The sequence below is a fragment of the Aotus nancymaae genome, unplaced genomic scaffold (genome assembly GCF_030222135.1).
Source record: "Aotus nancymaae isolate 86718 unplaced genomic scaffold, 86718_ANA_hifiasm-v0.15.2.pri h1tg000019l, whole genome shotgun sequence".
Lineage (NCBI taxonomy): Eukaryota > Metazoa > Chordata > Mammalia > Primates > Aotidae > Aotus > Aotus nancymaae.
Window position 1 is genome coordinate 47,290,111 of NW_026988431.1, and position 15,027 is coordinate 47,305,137.

A 15,027-nucleotide genomic window follows, 5' to 3' on the forward strand; every position below is an offset into this window, starting at 1 on the left:
TGTGAGATGGTATCTCATTGTGGTTTTGATTTGCATTCCTCTAATGAGCTTTTTTTTCATAATTGTTGACTGCATGTATGTCTTCTTTTGAAAAGTGTCTGTTCATGTCCTTTGCCTACCTTTTAATGGGGTTGTTTTTTTCTTGTAAATTGTTTTGTTTCTTAAGATACTGGATATTAGATCTTTCTCAGATGCATAGTTTACAAACGTTTTCTCCCATATTGTAGGTTGTCTGTTTGTTGATAGTTTCTCTTGTTGTGCAGAAGCTCTTTATTTTAATTAGATCCCATTTGTCCATTTTTGATTTTGTTGCCATTTCTTTTAGTGTCTTCATCATTAAATCTTTGCCAGTGCCTATGTTCTGAATGGTATTGCCTATGTTGTTTTCCAGGGTTTTTATAGTTTTGGGTTTTACATTTAAGTCTTTAATCCAACTTGAGTTGATTTTTGTATATGGTGTAAGGAAGGGGTCCAGTTTCAGTCTTCTGCATATGTCTAGCCAGTTACCCCAGCGTCATTTATAGGGAATCCTCTCACCATTGCATGTTTTTGTCAAGTTTGTAGAAGATCAGATAGTTGTAGGTGTGCAGCCTTATCTCTGGGCTCTCTATTCTGTTCCATTGGTCTATGTGTCTGGTTTTATACCAGTATCATGCTGTTTGGTTACTGTACCCCTGTAGTACAGTTTAAAGTTGGGTAGGGTGATGCCTCCCGCTTTGTTCTCTTTGTTTAGGGTTGTCTTGGCTATTTGGGCACTTTTTTGGTTCCACACAGATTTTAAAATAGTTTTTCCAGTTTGTGAAGAGTCTCAATGGTAGTTTAATAGGAATAGCATTGAATCTATGAATTGCTTTGGACAGTGTGGCCATTTTAATGATATTAATTCTTCCTATCCATGAACGTGGAATATTAGTTTGTTTGTTTATGTCATCTCTGTTTTTTTGTGCAGTGTTTTGTACTTCTTTTTGTAGAGATCTTTCACCTCCCTAATTAGCTATACTCCTAGGTAGCTTATTTTTTTGTGGCAAAAAATGTGAATGGCGGTTTGTTCCTGATTTGGCTCTTGGCTTGACTGTTGGTGTGTAGGAATGCTAGTGATTTTTGCACACGAAATCACATTTTGATTTTGTATACTGAGACTTTGCATAGAGGTGTTCATAATGTTTTCTGATGATTGCTTGTATTTCTGTGGGGTCAGTGGTAATATTCCCCTTGTCCTGAAATAATGTTAATGGTTATAATTCCCAGTTTGGGTTGGTCATATGTGGAAGGGATTTGAGATTTTGAAACCTCAGTGACTTTGAAAACTCAGTTTTGACCTCTGGAGATTATCTGGAACTCTGCTCAGAGACAAAAAACCTGCTGCACACAGGTAAATCACCCAGTGCCTCACCCAAAACAGCAGCACAAACATTAAACCAGCAGTTCTTGGATCTCTGGGAAAAGCATGTGGGTTTGAAGAAAAATATTGATTGTATTAGTCAGGGATGGAACACTATGTACTTGTTACACTTAATGCCAGATGTGTAATCAGCCGAACTTCAGGTTTTCCCAAGTGTTCATTCATTAGTAGGACCTTGGAGTATTTACTGTCTTTTCTTTTAAATAGATTTTGATTGGAGTTTTTGCTTTTCACCATAACTACCCCTCCGTCTCTCCAAGATCATGTACTATGCATGTACTAAGAAATGACTGTTGCAACACCAGTGTTTGTTAAGTTCAGTGATGGAACCAAAGCCATACTTGCCAGCTGTGCCGTGACCCCATTTATTTGCCATAGGTTGTGTTTGTGTAATTTCCATCACCTCGAAATGCCAGATTCCTTTGAAAAGGGTGTTCTCTGTTCAGCACCTAATAGAGTGATCCTCTACTGCACTCTTCTTTTGTACTTACTGACGTGGCTTTATTAGTAATCTTAAGTCATTTGGAATGTTTGCTCAAAAATTTTGAACTTTGTAGTCAGAAATGGTTTGACTTTTTAATTAAAGTATTTTAATTAAAGTATTTTAATTAAATTATTCAGCTGTTTGCTTAGTGTGGCTAACAGTGCAATGGATGATCTAGAATTCAGACCTCAGTCTCTGGTTCTGGGCTCAGCTCTTAAGGCACACAGAGTACCTGTGCGAGACGTTCTGGAATTGCAGGATGAGAAAGGAAGATTTGAAAAGCAGGAATTTTATTATAAATATCATTTCATTCCATTGAAAATATAGCAGACACTTTGGTGTCTTAGTAGTTTGATGTGATGGGACTTACTATTTTAGAATTTATACTGTGCTTATTGTGAAAGACATACTATTTTCTAGTAAAAATCAGAGCTCAACAAATGTAGTAAACCTGAATGTTATTCTGTTTGCAGAAATGCTTAATTTATTTAAACTTACTCTTTTCCCTAAATTTTCACATTGGTCTGAATTTTCAGTTTTTTTGTGACTTGTTGCTTAAAATAGCAATTTCTGCAGTTATGTAATTTTTTGTTTTCAGCCTGGCAACAGCAGTCTCATAAGATTATTTTTTTACTTTAGATGGTGATTAAAGCCTTTTACCATATCTTTTTTTGTGTGTATAAAACGTGGAAAATTATTTTCAATTTTTATGGCTGGCTCACATTTAGCGATCATAGTGTAAACAGAACTGCAGGCACATACTAGTCCACACTTTTAAGTTGGCCTGTGAGTCTTCTGGGATCCTTATGTCTTTGTCAACAGAAATAGAGGCCCATGTGCCTAGCCCTGAGACCCACGGTTTGGATATTTGTCCCCTCCACAACTCACATGGAAATTTAATTCCTAATGAAGCAATATTGAGAGGTGGAGCCTTTAAGAAGTGATTAGATCATGAGGGCTCTGCCTGCATGAATGGATTAACAGCCATAGATTAATGGGCTAACTCATTAGAGTTATCATGGGAGGGGAACGGGTGGCTTTACAGGAAGAGGAAGAGAGCCCTGAGCTAGCACGTTAGCATGCTCAGACTCCTTGCCATATTATACCCTATACCACTTAGGGACTCTTCAGAGTGTCCCCAGCGGCAAGAAGGCTCTCACCAAATGTAGCCTCTCCGCCTGGAACTTCTTAGCCTCCATAACTATAGAAAATAAATTCCTGTTTAAAATAAATTACCCAATTTCAGGTATTCTGTTGTAAGCACCCAAAAATGGACTAAGACCCTAATTAGAATTACTACTCTAGCTGAGAGGTAGAGATTGGGACTACTTAGCTTGGACCAGGGACTGGGCTCTATGGGGTCTTGCTCTTTCTGTATAATTAGATTATGGTATTCTCATAACATTTCTGAAAGTTAACTTATGTAAACAATATATAATATGTCCTTCATATAGAGAATAATTCAGACATTTTGGATCAGGTGCAGTGGGTCCCACCTGTAATCCCAGAACTTTGCAAGGCTTAGGCATGAGGATCTCTTGAGCCCAGGAGTTTGAGACCAGTCTGGGCAACGTAGTGAGACCCCCATCTCTAAAAAAAAGAATTGGGACATTTCAGGTAAGACTGAAGTCTCTTGGTTATTTGTGCAATCCCAATCTCTCTCCCCTTCTCCATAGATAATGCTGCTCTCAATTTGGTAATACTCTTCTGAAAATCCACATATATACGTTTAAGGAAACAATATAGATTACCCATATTTATGTAAATATACAGATTATTTAAATGTATAGCTTCTTTTCTGAACTATGTGTCTTATAAATCATTTCATATCTACACATGATCTACACTGTTTTAACTCCGCATTAATATGTAGGATGGATATGCATTTAGCCATGTTTTTTGGGAGTGTTATACATGCTTTAAGAATCTAATACAAATTATAAGCCATAGGCTTTCTCTGTAGAAAAATGCATACATGCATGCATGTAAAATTTTCATTTTGTTTTTTCAGTTTTAGTTGGAGGTAATTGTTTTTCTTGACTTTATTTCCAAATACTAGGAGCACTTAGTGTAGCTTTGTATGTATTGAGTACAGTTTCTATGTTGTCAATATCACTTCAAAAAGTATTTCTTTATCTGAATTATTACAGTGTTGGAACTTTCTATAACCCCTAAAAATATAGACAGAGATTCAGGAAAAAACTACTCTAGTTGGAGCTGAGTAATTAAAGGGCAACTGAGTAGTATATCTGCCAATATTTATGTAAGTGATTCTTCTGAGAGAACAATGAAGTGTTGGGATGTGGGTGTATGTGCACCAGTTGCCCTAAGGTAGGCGGAGATCAGAAATAACAGGTGCTCCAAGAAAGTAGGAGGAGATGAAAACAGGGTTAGTTAATTTTTATGGACATAACTACAAAAGCAGATGTTTCAACTACAAACATATAAGAGGGCCCAGACAGAGAAGGTCTTCTTATTTTATTGAGTAGAATATCAGTGAGAGAGATCAATGAATTCATTGTCTTCATCAAGGGCCTGTCTCCCATGAAGTTCTGTGGCAGGCCCTGGGGATAGAGCAAGAACAGACTCCACCTTGCATTCATGTCTTCATAGACACCCTGAATGGTGAGACAGATGTCAGATATCAAATCATCCCATAGATAAATGCATAATTACTACTGTGGTAAAGCTGTGAAGGACTTATTGGTGCTGCTGTAAGATCTGTAAGAGAAGAACAGCTGTCTGGGCAAGGTGCAGTCAGCAGAGAGGTGTCAGCGGAGGTGACATGAGCTATCATCTGGAGGGTCCAGATAGGTGGTGGGACACGGTTAGGAAGTGGCAGGATAGAAGAGTCCCAGGCAGAGAAACTGTCATGTGCACAGACCCTTTGGGGTGATGGTGGGTAAGAGGAGTTGTGATAAGGCCAGTGTAGCTGGAATGTCTTGATCTCCTTTGTGGAATTTTCCTTATTCCTCTGTTCTCTAAATGTTGGAGGGTCCCTGGGCTCATCCTTGGGCCTCTTTTCTTACCTACACTCATGTGATGATTTTGTCAGTCTTGTACTTTTAAATGTATTATATACTCTGATGACTTCCAAGTTATTGCTTATTATCAAATTAAATTATGGACTTATTCTTAACTAGGTAATTCTTTTGGGGAGGTGGAAGGGATACATTCAAGAATAATGTTCTTTAGGAATATAGTATAATTAGATAGAAGAAAAGGCTCAGGGATGTTGAGGAGTTCTGAATAATTGTGTGGAAAGGCTTTCTCATACTGACTTTGGATTGCAGACTCATCTATGAGATTCTTGTATTTGCCCTGTTGGCCTTAATTTATCCTCTTGTGAGGTCTTCTTCCTCAGTCCAAAGATGGAGCTATTTCTCAAGGTCAAATCCACACAGTGGTTGGTCTCCATGATGATTAGAGAGTATGTCACCTTCAGAATTACTATTGAATCTTTAAATATGGAATTAATCCTTAAAGTTTATACCCAAGTTTTGTGGATTTATCTGGAGCACATATAGCCTGTTGATTTTCTAGATTATTAATCCGTACCCTAATATCTTAAGATTATTAGGATGTTTATTATCTATATTTCTATTATTTTGGAGAGATAAGGACTATACAGTCAGTGGACAACTTCTGCAGAGGGAAATATTTTTGACAGTAAAAAAATATTGCAGATTATTTCCCTCTTTGTAGGAAATAAGCTGATCCAACTGTAATAACACAAAAATGGAGCAATTTCCACTTCGCATGGTTAGAAACCCTGCTTCTGAGTACAAAGGAGTCTGATTGTTGTATGCCCAGCTAAGCAATGGGAAGCCCTTATACCCACATGGGTCCAAAGTCTCTGGATCAGCAGGCAGTGCAGTGGCTGACTTGCAGGATAGTTGTAGCTCTGGAAACTGCCATGGATCATCACAGTATTGATTTGTTTACATGTAGTTAAATTACTGACCAAATATTTGCAGGAGACTTACTGTATACCAGGATTGTGCTAGGTAATCTCAAATACAGTTTATGTAGTCCTTGTGACAATACCATGAGGGTAAGCACAAATTCTTTACTTTGTATCAAGTCAGCCGAGAGGCTAGGATGTTAAATATGGCTGCTAGTTAGGGTCTTGAGACTACTTGGAATAACCTCTGAAGCGACCTAAAGAAAAGGATACATGTGCCTAGGACTCTGGAAGGGCAGGAACTGTATTTCTCTCAGGTGCTCAGCCAATAATATGACTGCAACTCTGCCTGTGGGTTCTCTTCTCTTCTCATGAATTGGCTTATTTTTCTTTTTACTATGCTTGCTTTTTTCCTGAAAGCTCCTGCATACTCAGGATTTCTGAGTTCTTTTTGTTTTTTTTTTGTTTGTCTTTTGAGACAGAGTCTCATTCTGTTGCCCAGGCTGGAGTGCAGTGGCGTGATTTCGGCTCACTGCAACCTCTGCCTCCCAGGTTCAAGCGATTCTCCTGCCTCAGCCTCCTGAGGAGCTGGGATTAAAGGCTCACACCACCATGCCTGGCTAATTTTTGTATTTTTAATAGAGACAGAGTTTTGCCATGTTGGTCAGGCTGGTCTTGAACTCCTGAGCTCAGGATTCACCTGCCTTGGCCTCCCAGAGTGCTGGGATGCCAGGTGTGAGCCACCGCGCTTGGCCTCTGAGTTCTTGTAACTTACACTTGAGGCTTCCTAACATAACCCTGTCCTGCCCTCAAGTCACTCTTTCAGCTTCCATCCCGTGTTTGAAAGAATGTAGGCCAGATTGCCAAAGTGAGTGACACAGTTTAGTTGCCCAGTTTAATTCCTTGAGAGAGAGGGATCATATTGGCTCAGCTACTTTGACCCTACTTAATAGGTCACTGGAACATGTATTGTCATTTGGCCAGTTCCTTAACTAACTCTGCTCCAGTCAGCTTCGGCCTCCATGATGTATTATGGCATAACATATAGTCCCTTGGGTCCACTTCTTTTGCAGAAGCTGTGAGTAGAATGGCTTTTCTTGTAGAGAGGTCCCTGGGAGTGTTAAAGGACATGACTGACTTTTGTCTAGTGTAAATTTATACATCACAGAGTGGACATGGAAACCATGGTCTTTATTAGCAACTTAACATGATAAGAAATATGTTTTACCCAACCACTATGTGTGTCTGAACATATATATTTGTACATGCGTATGTGTGTATGTATCTCAAACAAAGTTTATAAAACACTTCTGCTTGCAGTGTACTATAGTATTTTAAATTTTTTCTGTTTCATTACATTTAAATAGATAATAATCTCTTCACAATAAGACTTTTTTTTTTTTTTTTGCATTCACTACCGGTTTATAACTTGTAATTTGAACAATGCTGATATCTGACTCCAAAATTCATTTGTTTTCCACTGCATTGTAGTGAAGGGACAAACAAAACAAGGCTAAAACCCCACCTACCCTCCAGGAGCTTAGATCCTAGAGCAGAAGACGATGGAAATGGCATGTCTAAATGATGATTTGAAAGCTTGTAGGACAGAATGCCAAAGTGAATTGACACAGTTGAAGTCACAGAAAGCAGTGAGGTGTTGGTGAGAAAAGTTCTGTGTGTAGGATGTGACTTAAACTAGATGGGCTAGTTGGGCAGAAGAGTAGGAAATAAAAGTAATGAAGGTATAAATGGCTTGAATAAAGCTTTTCTTTTTTTTTTTTTTTTTCTTTTTTTTTAAGTAGCGACAGGGTTTCACCATGTTGGCCCAGGCTGGTCTCAAACTCCTGGCCTCAGGTGATCCACCTGCCTTGGCCTCCCAAAGTGCTGGGATTTCAGGCGTGAGCCACAGCTGCTAGCTAATAAAGCTTGATAGTAGGCAAAGGGAAGAAGAAAGACAGGAATTCTGTGTCTGTTTCTCACGCCTCTGTACAATAAGATAATTCCTCTCCAAAGAAACCACTGCCTGCTTTGTATATCTAATGCAAAGCATCAGTTTACTCTATTACCTGTTTTTCAGAATCAGGATTTGCTCAGGTTAGATGTTTATTGCAAAACCTCAGAAATTAACTTCAGTGCACTGTTGTTCTAAGTAGCTTGTTATTTTGGAGTTTGTCATTCCTATACACTGGTCATTTTACAAAAATAGCAAACAAAAATAAAATAGCAACTAATATGTTGGCATCACCTTTAGAAACAGGTATTCTCTTCTGCAAGAGAGGAACCTCAGACCTGTTCTACGTTCCTTAACCCCTTGACTCATACCTTCACTATGTGTAAATAGCGTCATTCTCAGTTACTCTGACTCTAACTGGCCTTTCTTCCTCCTTTATCTCTTACGCTTGCAGATCAGCCTGTCATCACTCATTTTCAGCACTGCCTCATAAGCCATTGCTCAGTTTGGACTTGATTAAAATCTTTCTTTCTTATTGCCTCCTTTTACCTTAGCTTCTCATTTCTTTTATCTACAGGTGGTCATCTCTCATTTCTCTAGTTTTCCTTTGGGGCAGCGACAAAGAAACAGAGGTATTATTGGCATCCTTAAAAAGTTCTACTTGTCTTCCCTACTTGTTTTGTTTCTTTTTTGGGAGAGGATGTTGAAGTGTATTTTAGTTTTTGTAATTCAAAATGTTGCTTTAATTAAAAAGCCAAGACATGTTTATTACAGAAAAATCAGGAAGCACCAATAGATGAAAAGGAAAAAATTAATTGAAATCTCTCTTTCTATTCAATTACTTTCAACACTTTGGTATATAACTTTTCAGATTTAAAAATATATAGAGAGAGGGATTGTCTTTTAAACAAAATCAATAATGTAGTAATAGTTTTGTCAATTTTGTCCCTTAATGATGTTGTAAATAACCTTTTCATGTTATTAAGCCTGCTGTTTTGCCACCTTTTTTTCTTACCAGTGTTGACTTTCCATGTCATTCATGTCATTAAATATTCTTTTACAATCACCCTTTTTTTTTCTTTGCGATAGAGTCTCGCTGTGTCACCCAGGCTGGAGTGCAATGGCGTGATCTCGGCTCAGTGCAACCTCCACCTTCCTGGTTCAAGCAATTTTCCTGTCGCAGCCTCCCGAGTAGCTGGGACTACAGGCGTGCATCACCACGCCCAGCTAATTTTTTTTGTATTTTAGTAGAGACAGGGTTTCACCATGTTGCCCAGGCTGGTTGAGAACTCCTGAGTTCAGGCAGTCTGCCCGCCTTGGCCTCCTAAAGTGCTGAGATTACAGGGGGTGATTGAGCCACCACACCAGGCCTACAACAATCTTTTCAAAGCTCAAATACTAGTTCCTCAAATAAGTGGACGTTTAGCTCTTGTAACCGATTTCCTATTGTTAATCATGTGTTTGTTTCTAATTTTTCAATTTAAAACTCAAAATTTAAAGCTGATTAAGTTTTTGAAAATAATTATTTTTGAATTACTGAAGTAAGAGAAATACATTCTCTTGCTTAAAAAATTAAACATAACAGTTAGGATTGAGAGCTGCTTGACTTTACCACCATTCCCAACCCCTTAGCTAATAACCACTGCTATTAGTCTGGTCTGTTCCCCAGTATTTTATTAAATAGTGCACGTTTAAAAATTGTTAATCTTTTATTAAATTATAGAATTGCCCTTTACCCTGAATTTGTTCCCTTTCATCCTTGCTACTTCTGTGTCATTAGCTTTTCATTTATTTGTTAACCTCATTTTCTCTTCTTAATTTCTGATAGATGCATGAGAACTGCATCTCTTGCTCATTTGAGAGATAGAGAATAAATACATTTTGGTCCAGGCTCAGTAGCCCACAGCGGGGAATGCAAGTTTGAGAGAGCCACAAGTAAGAGAGAGGAATTTGTTTGGTGGTAGAAATGTCAGGATTAATCAACAAGTTAAATGACCAGGGAGTCCTGCTGACAGCTTCGCTTTCACTGCAGCAGAAGCCAGGAAGCCAATGAGATATGTTGTTTCTGGGCATTCAGGGGTAGGAACTTAATTTAGGGGAAGAGTAGCTTGCACAGCTCTTAAAAAACTCAGAAGTTTTAGAAGGCAGGATACTATAGTGATTAAGAGCTCAGGCTTTGGGGTAGACAAACAGGCCTGAGTTTGAATCTCAGCTTTCCACTTGTTAGGATGAATGACTTAACTTTTCTGTGTCTCTGTTCTTTAATTGTAAACTAAGAATCGTAATCCCTTCCTCACAGAATTGTTATAGGGTTTAGATGCATGGAAGGAGCAGTACCTGGTTCATGGTAAATATTTGATATAATGGTAGTTTGAGAAATAAATTACCAACCAACCAGAACTGTGAGTCGGGAATTGACAAGACATAGGTAGCAAGCTAGTGAGTGCTGGCTGCAAATGAAGTAACACGTTTATCTCCTAAATTGTACCAAGCACAGCAGTTCATTCTTGTGCATTTAATTACCTGTCTATGATTTGTATTCTCGGCCTCATGTCCGTATTGAAGTAAATTGGGTTCATTCAGGAATTCTGGCTCTGTCAGTAGATGGTGATGCAGGCCATAGAGGAGTAAATGTTCTAGCCTGCTTTATCTGAGTTTTACATCATTTTAGCAAACTTGACATTACCTGCTTGAGGCAGAGTACTTGACATTTCTTGAGATCCAGACACTTTGTTGCAAATTACAGAATTAAGCTTAACAACAGATCAGAGAGATCAGTTTTTTGAACAAATTAATTTGGAGGTCACTGGCATATTACCTGATGCATTATAAAATTAAGTATATGATTTCATTATATGTGCCATTATCCTTCTACTTTTTCTTTTCTTAAAAAAGAGTATTCTCTCTTTCTGTTTACCCACCACTCCCCAGAAGGATGAGCCATCTTGACCTCATATCTAGTGTTTAGTGATGTTTAAAACTTGTGTTTTGCGGTAGCTCATAGCTAGGTACAGTGATGTCTTAGAACCTTTCCTCATGGATGTAGTGGGGCTAAAGAGAGCCTATTGGGTCTGGTTACAGAGAACACTCTTTCTGGACTCTGGCAGATTTTTCATTTTAAGGACTTTAAGCATACTCTCAAATTGCTGCTGTTCCCATGTTATTTAAAGTGAAAGAACTCCAGCTCATTTGGAGCTAGTCGTCAGGGACGACTCAGGTTGCATTGAGTCTGTAGAAAGGATCTGAGAATGATTGTGTCCTGTGGTATAATTTTACTTTGAAATCCCTTCCCACTTGAGCTTTTGAGAAAAGAAGCTTGTAAGTAGAGAATCACCAAAAGACATGAAAAAGCTTATTTTCTGCAAGTGAGTAAACTCCATTGAGTCTTAGCTCAAATGGGTGTTCAGTATAAATTAGTGCTTTTTGGAGATAGGGTGATCTTGGATTGTAAATCTAATGTAATTTTTAACTGGCTACATTGCTGAGTCTTTTTGGTTGGTGAGGCTTTTGGGGTCTTCCCATCTGTTTTCCCTAGCTCGTGGGCAAAAATAGAAGGAATGCACATTCGTCTAGTAATGATATCAAGTCATGGAGGGCCTGAGAACATAACATAGAGGGCGTCAGAACATAAATATCCCTGTTTGCTTCACAGAAAATGATTATCTGATAAGCCAAGAGACTGGTTCTAATGCAGGACTGGCTGTATCCATAGGTAAGTTCTGTATAAATGGCAATTTGAGGGCTCTATTTAGAGTTTAGAGAACTTGGCTCATAACCTATTTCAGTTAGTGGAGTAGAAGACCAAGAAATATTACACAAAGTTTATAGCTCTTTTACACAGTTCTGCAAGGTGGAGATTCTTAATGTAACTGTGATGAGTGTAATAAGGGACTCACAGTCTAAAGCTTGTCCTTCATAGAATACTTATCTGAGAAGCTCAGACCTACAAGGTACTTTTGTTTGGGCTGATAGCATAAATTGGGTAGCGTATAAACAATAGAAATTTATTTCTCACAGTTTTGGAGGTTGGGAAGTCCACAATCAAGGAAGATTTGATATTTGGCAAGGGGCTGCTTTCTGACACATAGTGCTTTCTTGCTAGGTTTTCACATGGTAGAAGGGTTAGGGGTTTCTCTGGGGCCTATTTTAAAGGATGTTAATCCCACTCATGGGGCAAAGCTTAATCACTTCCTGAAAGACTCCACCTCCTAATACCATCATCTTGGGGGTTAGGATTTCAGTATATGAATTTGGGAGGACACAGACGTTCAGACCACAGTACAAGGTATCAAAAGGGAAACTGGTATGATTTTAGATCGAGTGTCTAATAATTAACTTTCGGATCTATACTTTGGGAGTTACCCTTTTACAAATTTCATAAACTATATTTTGGGTCTAACTAGACAGTATCATATCTGTAGAGGAAGTATCTTGCAGTGTTCTGTATTAGGTTTAGCCAATTATTAATTTCCATCTCATTTTGGCATGTAAAATATATCAGTTGCAAAGATCACAGGTCAAGAATTTTAGCACCAATTATACAACAAATTTGTAATTATGAATTTAAAACTATATTAGCGAGTTCTGTGCATTCACTATCTTAATAAGGCACAGGTATATGCTCATATTTTTAACATGTCAAAACCATAGTATTGTTCATTCTGTTGTTTTAATTAATTTTTATCCACTTAAAATGTTGACGATACTGACGTTTATTCATATATTCTCTTTAAAATTCAGAATCCAAAGTTTTGAACAGTTTTGGGAATTGGCTGGATTATACAAAATCAAGAACCTCACATTAAATTCAGTTCTTACTGCTTTGTTAAAAACTACTTTTGCAATTCTATTTGTTGATGGCATATTTAAATAAGAAATTTAAACCAGTGAGGAATAAGAAAGTTCAAGTGAAGTTGCATTGGCTGTCTGAGTGTTTAAAGGATTGTTGCTTTGGCTGTCTATGTGTTCCCATTTGTACCCAGCTGAAGCTGGTATGAAATGTATATTTTAAAAATGAGGCTAGGTGTGGTGGCTCACGTCTGAAATCCCAGCACTTTGGGAGGCCGAGGCAGGTAGATCATCTGAGGTCAGGAGTTTGAGATCAGCCTGGCCAACTTGTTGAAACCCCCTCTTCACTAAAAATACAAATATTAGCTAGGTGCCATGGTGCATGCCTGTAATTCCAGCTATTCGGGAGGCTGAGGCAGGAAAATCGCTTGAACCTGGAATGCAGAGGTTACAGTGAGCCGAGATCATGCCACTGCACTCCAGCCTGAGCGACAGAGAGACTACGTCTCAAAAAATTAAAAGAATAAATAAAATAAATATGAAAAAGCATGTACAATTTTAATTTCTGTCACTTTATATACCAAGTAAGACTCACAGGGTTTAGAAGCTGGTAAATTATGTTTTCTTTCCTGCAAATGGAGACAATAGAAACAGTTGAAGAAATGTGATAAATTTGACAATACTTTAGATTCTCTTAGCAAAAATTGGTAAACTTCAAAAAGCGTGTAGATTTTAAGACTATAGGTTTAAATGTATGTTTGTCATGCTGAAAAAAGCCTGGAACTTCAAGTGATTTTTACTTAAGTTTATGGATAAGGTCACTGTTTCTGAATTTGGGAGTTTTCAGAGGCATTTCCTATTAAAAACTTTGTACGCATTCTTTCCTCTTCTTTTCTTCCTTTTCCTTTTTTCCTCCCTCCCTTCCTCTCTTCCTTCCTTCTTTCCTTGTTTCCACTTGATGTTATTCACCTACATTCTAATTCTCCCCTGAGTGTCTCCTCTCTGCCTCTCCCAGTCTTCTTGGGGCCCCTTTTCAGATCATTCTCTCCCCTTCTTGGTTTCATCTCTCCACCTTGCTCAGTCTCTGAAATCTTCTTGCCTGCTCATGACCTTCTACCCCCAGACACCTGCTCTAAGGTGCTACTTAATTTGGGGGTGACTGTGGAAGGAGGCCTCAGGTAGACAAAATGACTCCTCTGGGCCTCGGAGGAAGAACCTGGAGAGCCTGTCCTGTTACAGAGCATGGAAGGATCGAGACAGGAGCACACCCAGGTGCAGCAGCAGGGCAGCCAGCCATGAGGAACTGCTTTGTCATAACTTTAGAGCAAACTTTCAGGCTCCCCAAATGTGTGATACTTCAGTTTTCTTAATCACCCTACAAGAACACTTCCCGGAATCTTTTTTTCTATCACCATAGTTTTGCTGGTTCCTTCCTGATGGCTTTTTTGTTAAAGGAATATTTTACTATCTGTCATGTTAGTATTGGTGAAAGATTATAATTCTATATCTTAATACTTTATTTTTTCCAAAACTACCTTCTCTTTCCCCTCAAAAGAGCAAGTACTTTAGTTGTGGGTTTGGCCTCTCTTTGGATAGGACAAAGTACTCTTAATTCCTCAGTAAACTAGCTGTCACCTGTGTAGGCCGCTAAGCCCAGGTATTTCATTCTCCTCTCCTTAAGATTTTTGGGTCTGAACCCCATTTAGGTGGAGATGCCACTGGCATGAAAATTCTTGCTGGTGACTTCACCTGAAGAGATTGTGGTCATGGCACCAGTATATCCATCTGCCAGGACTTTAGGTCAGGCAGGAAATCCTGTGAAATTCCTGCTCAGGGTTAACCAAAGGGAGCAGCTCTGAAGGGTTACATTCTTCTGGCCAGTCTCCTCCCTTATTAATATGTGTAAAGAATCCTTTTTAGCTATGAATTATTGCTGACAGGCTGACCCAGGGTCAGGATGGTGGGAAAAGCTAAGAACATTCCAAGATATACGTGGACCAAAAAAAAACAAAACAAAACAAAAAAAAAACCCAACACATGAAAACTGGTACAGACTTGGTATTAGAAGGGGACTTAGTGATGCTAGCCCAACCCTAGAAATGGGGTGCCTTTTATAGAGAGCAGGGGGTCCCTAACCAATAATATTCACTAAAAGCATGAGCACTGGAGTTGGACCGGCATAGATGCAGATCCTGGCCTTGTTACCTTTTAGCTATATGCTCTTGGATCCTAAGCCTCAGTTGTTACCCCCATCTGTGAAATGGGGAAAAGAACAGTATCAGCTTTCTAGAGTTTGTAAGAGGATTCAATGGGAAAAAGGGTAGAAAATGCTTAGTATATTTTCTGGCACACTATAAATGTTTAGTAAATAATTAAAGTATTAATAAATGCATCAAGTCTACTTTGCTTTTTCTCCTAGGTGAAAAGAAATGGATTATCTCAGACAGTAAGCCAGGAGGAAAGAAAGAGACAGGAGGTATGTTTCTGCTGTGCAGCTG

The 15,027-nt window shown here is 38.6% G+C and overlaps 1 protein-coding gene across 1 annotated transcript in view; it reads left to right on the plus strand.

Moving 5' to 3' along the window:
* ARHGEF26 (Rho guanine nucleotide exchange factor 26) overlaps positions 1 to 15,027 on the plus strand; it is a 133,549-nt gene that overhangs the window by 12,802 nt on the left and 105,720 nt on the right. The window contains exon 5 of the mRNA XM_012437140.2: positions 14,949 to 15,005. Within this exon, the coding sequence (XP_012292563.2) occupies positions 14,949 to 15,005 (57 nt within the window). The remainder of the gene's footprint in view (positions 1 to 14,948; positions 15,006 to 15,027) is intronic.